The 7,265-nt window shown below is 54.1% G+C and overlaps 1 protein-coding gene and 1 long non-coding RNA gene across 19 annotated transcripts in view; one reads left to right on the forward strand and one right to left on the reverse strand.

Annotated features, from left to right (window-relative positions):
* Nucleotides 1-2,866, forward strand: part of CEP164 (centrosomal protein 164) — a 69,537-nt gene extending 66,671 nt beyond the window's left edge. For 14 of the 18 annotated variants that reach the window (XM_049714344.1, XM_049714329.1, XM_049714333.1 and 11 more), the window contains 4 exons: nucleotides 463-807; nucleotides 1,582-1,648; nucleotides 2,383-2,505; nucleotides 2,661-2,866. In XM_049714344.1, the coding sequence (XP_049570301.1) occupies nucleotides 463-807; nucleotides 1,582-1,648; nucleotides 2,383-2,505; nucleotides 2,661-2,757 (632 nt within the window). In that variant the 3' untranslated portion in view covers nucleotides 2,758-2,866. The other 4 variants (XR_007479028.1, XM_049714339.1, XM_049714335.1 and 1 more) reach the window with 4 other exon arrangements.
* LOC117202615 (uncharacterized) lies at nucleotides 1,102-4,595 on the reverse strand. The gene is made up of 3 exons (XR_004485085.2): nucleotides 4,343-4,595; nucleotides 2,650-2,718; nucleotides 1,102-2,032 (listed from the first exon to the last, which is right to left on the reverse strand). It is a non-coding gene; the product is annotated as an uncharacterized LOC117202615 (long non-coding RNA).
* Between the last annotated feature and the right edge of the window lie 2,670 nt (nucleotides 4,596-7,265).

Consider the following 7,265-nt stretch of genomic DNA (forward strand, 5'->3'; position numbering starts at 1 on the left):
ACAGAGGTGCAGCCCCTCCCTGCAGCCCCGTGTGGGGGCTGTAGGGAGGGGCTGCACCTGTGGCCCCCTCCGGGGGCCAGTGTCTGGAGCAGATGCTTGGGCAGGAGTGAGCCCTCTGGGTGTCCCAGCACACTGGGCCCAGAGGCTCAGGGGAAGCCTTCTGATCATGCAGGGTCCTCACAGTGAGACAGGGGTCCCTCCTGGTGCCGTCCCCGGCCCCCCGGGGAGGCTCTTCTCCCTCTGCAGCTGTGGTCTACAAAGGGGTGGCGGCCCTCACCCTGGGGATGCTCTTTCTCTCGGCCGGCTTCCTGTCTGGAACACAGAAGCCCTGGGGCTTTTGTTGGGAGGAACGGGGAAGGGGTGGGGATGTGGGCCAGTAGGATGCACAGTGCCAGCTGGGCCTGGGCCATTCCAGGGCCCCGAGCCCGAGTCCTGCCCCACCCTCTGCCTCTTCCCTTTCAGTCGGCCCGACCCCGAGTCCCACTTTCCCCAACAAGATCCACTACCTGAGCAGCTCCCTGCAGCGGATCAGCGGCCAGCTCAACGGTGTCCTCAGCGTGCTGGGCAGCCTTAACACCCAGCCTCCGCCGCTTTTCACCTCCACGCCCTCACAGCTCCCCACCCAGGCCTCCAGGAGCACCCCCGCTCCCTCCTACCCCTCCCTGGTCCGGGTCTCAGCCTCATCCCCGGCTCCACCCACATCCACCCAGTGGGCCTGGGACCCAGAGCTGGGCCCCCGGCTCTCCTCCTCCGTGGCTCAGACTGTGGACGACTTCCTGGTGGAGAAGTGGCGCAAGTATTTTCCAAGTAAGCCTCCCTCTAGGCCATGTGTGGTTCTGGGTTCAGCCTCCCCGCCTTCCTCCTCTGCCTACCCCTCGCCCCCGACTTTGGCATGGCCCATTGACTCCGCGGTGGGTGCCTGAGAGGACCTTGCTGCTCACCCTGTGGCTGGAGGCCCTCGGTGTCTTGACGGTTTACCGGCTGGGGCCTTTACGATGGATGCTAGAGCTCAGCCGACCCTAGGAGGTCACTGTTGTCAGTGTCACGATCGCTGCCATCTTGTGTGTTATATATATTATGGCCAGGCATTTTATATATGGCTTTTCATTTAATCCTTATATTAATCCTCTGAGGTTATAATATTTATTCCCATTTTACAGATAGGGAAACTGAGACTCAGAGGTTAAGTATTGAAAATATGCTCCAGGGTACCCAGGGAGTGAGCAACAGACTGGGTTTTGACCCCATGTCTCTGTGACTCCAGGGTTCATGACCCCTTGGCTGTATGTGGCCTCCCCTGGTCTCATAACCCTGCTAAGGAATGTGAAAAGCCATAAAAACAGTTATTTGAAGGAAAAAGTTCGTCTCCTTATCCCAGCCCAAATTGAAAATAATTTCAGTTTTAGAAATAAAATAAATAGGACCATCCTGGCCATCCTCTGTCTCTCACCTCCAACCACAGAAGCTTCTCCTGTTTTTGTCTGGGGGGCAGTGCCTTTGCAGTTTCTCGGGGAAGGCAGGAGGGGGCTGGCTCAGATGAACCGCTGCCCATTTCTGAACGCTTTCCTCCCACTTTTCCAGCTGGCATCCCGTTCCTCAGCAGTGGCCCTGCCCCCCTGGAAAACAGGCTGGGGTATGTGTCTGCCAGGTAAGCCTCCCTGTGGGCTCAGGGTGGAGCCACACCATTCAGCTGCTCGCTGCAGCTCCCTGGGCAGGTGGGACCTGGGAGGGGACCAGAACTCCTTGTCACATCACCCAGAGCGGTTAGGCAGGTCCCCAGGCCACGAAGCTGCCTGGGTCTGTGGTGCACTTCCGCAGCCAGCGAAAAGTCCCAACCGATGAGGTCCCAGCGGGGCCCGGCGGGCCTTACCTGATCCAGCCCTGTGGCACCTTGGGGAGAAATGGTGGGGCCCTGCCCCTTCCAGCCCTGGAGTGTGGCCTTCGTCTCTTGCCCTGAGCTCTCTGTCTGCATCACACGGCTCCCTTCTTCCCCCAGGCCCGCTGAGCAACATCTGGAGTGAGAGGGGGCACCCTGTAGGGGGAGACAGATGGGCAATTATTGAAACCTGTTATTAGTTTCCCGTTCATCTTATTCCTTACCGAATGTAGCCCCTGATGTATCCCTGCAGGCCCCCAACCATAAGTACAACCCCTCTCACCCTTTGGCCAACTTGGGAGCTGATGCTGGCAAGGTATTTGAGTCGATAGAGAGGGAAGCTTTTGCAGATGAGATTGGCCGGGAACAGGCAGATGTGGGAGCCTCGCCGTCAGGAGCGTTCACCCTTTTGGGAACTGATGCTCCTCATCCCCGAGGGGCATTCTTGCCTGGCTCCAAGACCCCCCCCCCCTCTGGCACTCCTGCCTCCTCTGCCCTCCCCGCAGTGAGCAGCTCCGCCTCCTGCAGCGTCCCCCCTCCCAAGTCCCCGAGGCGGGCAGCACCAACTTCCAGGACATGATCGAGGCTCACCGCAAGTGGCTGGAACATTACAAGAATGACCCCAAGTCGTATCTTTTTAGCTGCTCTCCCAACCCCGATCCCTTCTTGCTGTAACTGCCAAGTCGTGTGGGCCCTCGGGGTGCAAGGAGGACCCCGTTGGGCCTGTGACCCTTCCCCAGGCGTGCTCAGCTGACTGCAGAGTTTTCCTTCACCTTGTGGCCAGACATCTCTTCTCTTCGGTGCCCAAGCCAACGGCTGGTTCCGGCCTCCTGCAGCTGGGCCTGGATGAGAACAACAGACTGAAGGTGTATCGCTACTGAGGCCCTGAGCCGGCAGGCAGCCTGGCCTTTCCTGCGTCCAGACCAAGTGTCCGAGTTGCTGCCTGCACTTCACTCCCTCTGATGATAAAGCGTTCTGCCGTCCCCTCTTTGCTGCTTGCCTCACTCAGAACCTAGAGGAACCACGGGGAACCGGTGGCATTGGCGGGGGTGGGGGGAAGGATGGTATGACCAGAAACAGTAAGCCACCGCCCCAGACCGTGTAACGCATCTCGGGCTGCCCTGTGTGACTCCTGCGGACTGGCAGCACTGACGTGGGGCAGCGAGGACAGGGGCACCTTCGCGAGAAGGTGGCACTGGAGGAGCTGCCTCCTTCCGAGGCCAGGGGACTCCTTTGGAGCGGAGTTGGCCTCTCGGACCTGCAGGACCTGCTTGGCACTCCCAGGGTCACGTGTGTGGCCCTTAATTCGCCAGAACAAAGCCCCCCACAGCGTGTCTGTACCCTGGGACCAGGCCCCGTCTCTCTAATACCTCAGCTGTGTAGAGATCAGACTTTTTTTTTTTTTTTTTTTTAATGTCCCCTTTCTTGAGTGTTCTCCCTCCTTTTGACTCTCTCAGTATTGGGCCCAGAGCCCTGCGGGAGGTGGCTGGAGGCTGGGCCCGGAAGTTTTGCTGCCTGTCTTCCCTCTGCTGGCCCTGGGGCTGACCTCAGGAGCACCCCCTTCCCCTTGCCCAGAGCATCCCAGCTAGATTCTCAGGGCTCAAGTACCCAACTATCAGGAAGCCAACAAGCCATAGGAAAAGTCAGGGATGGCTCTGGTCCTCACCTTGGCTTTCTCTTCCCGGCCCACCTTGGGTCTACACGTGGGTCATTTCCATCCGTCTTTTCCAGCTGTGCCACCGCCCACCCCGTCCCCCTGCCGCCCCTCCTCAGAGCTTGGAGACTTGTTCTGGAGGAGGTGAGGGGCCTGGCCTTGGCAGGGAGGGACCAAGTGCCAGTGGGAGCTGCTGCCATTCTGGCACGGCATCCTGCAGCCCCACCTCCCATCAGTGGGCTCCTCGGGGGGGAATGCAGGGGATGTTTAACGTCTGCCCCATTGTTTAAATACAATGCCCCCATTTTCCTTGTCTTGAAAGCCGTGGGGTTGCCCTTGCATCTCCAGTGCGTAGAAACCAACTCTCCACCATCCCACCCTCGTTCCTCTGTCATGGGGTAAGAAACTAAGATCTCATACGTTACAACCAACTCTGGTGACAATCCTGTGTTTTTTACGTCAATTAAATCGCTGCAGGTCCAGTTGCTACAAGGCAGTTGTGTGAATGTGTCTCCTTTTTGAAGGACTTTCCCTTCCTGTATTTTTAAGCAGGAGGCAAATTAATATTCACAGAACACTTAGGTATCGGATCTACTCACATGACAAACCTGTGATGTAGATAGTTTTAGCTCCATTTCTATGGATGAGAAAACCAAGCCTCAGAGATCTTTAAGTGCCTGAGGACCTGGAGAAAGCAGCTGAGTTCCCTATAAGCGCAGAGCCTCATACGCCATCACTGTGCCCTGAGAGCTCCCATCCCAGTGGGGAAGTGTCCCAGCCTCCCGACTCCACTTACCGGCCCCGAGACTTACTGTGCCATTTCCCAAAGGCCACTCGTCGTCGTTTTCCCCATGCAGACGAATGAAAGGTAAGCCCCCTGAAGTCCTAGGCTGGCAAAGTTAGGTGAGTCTTTCCTGCTCCAGTGGTGTGAACAGCCTTCGTACTCTTGGATTTGTAGCAACAAAATTGCTGGAAGAACCAACTGAGAATCAGGCCGTGTTTCATAGACTCACAAAAGAAAACCGACTTAAAGACAACATACAAAGGAACCCAGCCTCCTCTGTGTCCCAGTGTCCGAGCCGCTCTGAGGACGGGAAGGAGGAAGGCGCTGAGAGGAGCCTGCGGATGACTCGTCATGTGCAGCCCACTCAGATCTCACAGTGGAGGGAGCGGCCCAGAGAGATCACGGGAGAGGCCAAAGGCGGGGCCTTTGCATGGCGGGGGCGGGACCAGATCTGAGCAGTCCTGACTCCTAGCCTGGGGCTTAAGGAAAGAGTATTTTTAAAAGGGTGTTTATTTTGAATAGGCTCTGAGTTCACATGGCTCAATATTCGAATGGTACAAGAGTCAGCCCATCCGTGGGCCGTTTCCTCGAAGGTAACAAATATACCAGATTTTATGTAAATAAAAGAAAGAATGGAGACTGTTCTGACTCTTCCCTTTTACTGGTGGGGTAAGGGTCATTCCTCCCGTGGGGATCAGACAGTTGCCCAAAGCTCTTCTGTAAGACATTCATTGCCTCTTAAGGGAGCAATGCTGAGCATGATAATAGCCCCCCCCCACCCCCGTAACACACATTAAAAACTTCCACACAGAATGGCAGTATGGAGGTGGGGAAATAACCCTGGCCTTAGGACACCTGGGTTTACTTCTCGCTCTGACATCCACAAGCTCTGCGACCTGAGCAAGTCCTTTCTGGGCCCATGTCTTCCCTGGTCAGAAGCTCGAAGCCCAAATCCACAGTCCAGGGACAAAGCAGGGTAGCTGCCTCAGATGCGGTGACTGAGGGGCCTGCCTTGGGTGGAGAGCTGCCCTCATCCGGAGAGGGACTGAATACGTCCAGTGGCCTAATATAGGCCCCAGGTGGGGAGGGATGCTGGCAGGGGTTGCCCATACCTCCAGCAGCTTCTTTGGAGAAGTGATGGTTAAAAAAAATGGATCAAGTACCATCACCAGTGCTGATGAATTGGAATGTTTCCTCATTCCTCCTTGAAACTTCTGCATCTCCAACCTAGGCCCCCGGCCTCCCTGCTTAGCTTTGCCATCTCCAGCAGGTATGTAGACAGAGGGCCCAGTGAAGGGCAGTGTAACACCATTTGCCTTCATGGAGGAGAGGGGCATCTTCTCTTGGGGGGGGGGGGTCCCACTCAGGTTTAAAGGCAGTGGGGGTGTGAATCAAAGGTTCCCGCTTTATCCTCCCTGTGCCTTGATTTTCACACCTGTAAAATGGGGTTAATAGCGGTATCTAGCCCAACGTAATAACAAAAATACCAAACAACCCAATTGAAAAATAGGCAGAAGACCTAAACAGGCATTTCTCTAAAGAAGACATACAGAGATGCTCATCATCACTGATTACTAGAGAAATGCAAATCAAAACTACAATGAGGTACCACCTCACACCAGTCAGAATGGCCATCATTAAAAAGTCTACAAACAATAAATGCTGGAGACGGTGTGGAGAAAAGGGAACCCTCCTACACTGTTGGTGGGAATGTAAATGGGTGCAGCCACTATGGAAAACAGCATGGAGGTTCCTCAAAAAACTAAAACTAGAGTTGCCATATGATCCAGCAATCCCACTCCTGGGCATAAATCTGTACAAAACTATAATTCAAAAAGATACATGCACCCCTATGTTCATAGCAGCACTATCTACAGTAGCCAAGACATAGAAACAACATGTCCATCAACAGATGAATGGATAAAGAAGATGTGGTATATATATACAATGGAATACTACTCAGCCATAAAAAAGAATGAAATAATGCCATTTGTAGCAACATGGATGGACCTAGAGATGATCATACTAAGCAAACTATGAAACAGAAACAGACGCACAGGTAAAGAGAACAGACTTGTGGTGGCCAAGGGGGAGACGGGGTGGGGGAGGATGGAGTAGGAGTTTGGGATTAGCGGATGCAAGCTAGTATATATAGGATGGATAAACAACAAGGTCCTACTGTATAGCACAGGGAACTATATTCAGTATCCTGTGATAAACCATAATGGAAAAGAATATGAAAAAATATATGTATAACTGAATCACTTTGCTGTACAGCAGAAATTAACACAACATTGTAAATCAACTATACTTCAATAAAACTAAAAAAAAATTAAAGACGATTTAAAAATAGAAGTATCTAGCCCATAAAATGGTTCTGAGGATTAAAGAAGTTAATCCATATAAAGTTCTCAGTGTTCAACACGCAGTAAGGGGAATGATGTCACCAAGACGGTGACATAGGGTGTTCCTGACTTTGCCCCCCACCACAAGAGCAACTAACAACGATTCATGGACAAGACACCATTGAGAGAATCCTAGAACCCGGGAGCAAGGATGAAGCACCTTCTGTACCACAGAGACCCAGGCAGACCACACTGGGGGATGGGGGTGGGAAGAGGGTAAGAGGAGCGGCTACACACTGACCACATTGCCCCTCCCCCAGGTCAGCACAGCCCGCCCCACACCGAGAGGTCTCCCTTGGGCCTATGGTTCCTCCAGAGGGAAAAGAGAGTCCAGGGGTGACATCCAGCACCCCCAGAATTGTGGGTCACTTCATGGGAGCCCTGGTTTCACCCCCTTGGATTGCAGGGGACTCTGTGGGGCTCAACCACTGGGAATCTGATGGTGATGGAGAAGGGGGAGAGGCCTCCAGCACTGGGTCTTGGCAGACCAAATTCCCACTTGCAGAGCCCACGTAGTAGTCCCAACCTGTGTCTTTGCTCATTTGC

Source organism: Orcinus orca, chromosome 8, assembly GCF_937001465.1.
Source record: "Orcinus orca chromosome 8, mOrcOrc1.1, whole genome shotgun sequence".
Lineage (NCBI taxonomy): Eukaryota > Metazoa > Chordata > Mammalia > Artiodactyla > Delphinidae > Orcinus > Orcinus orca.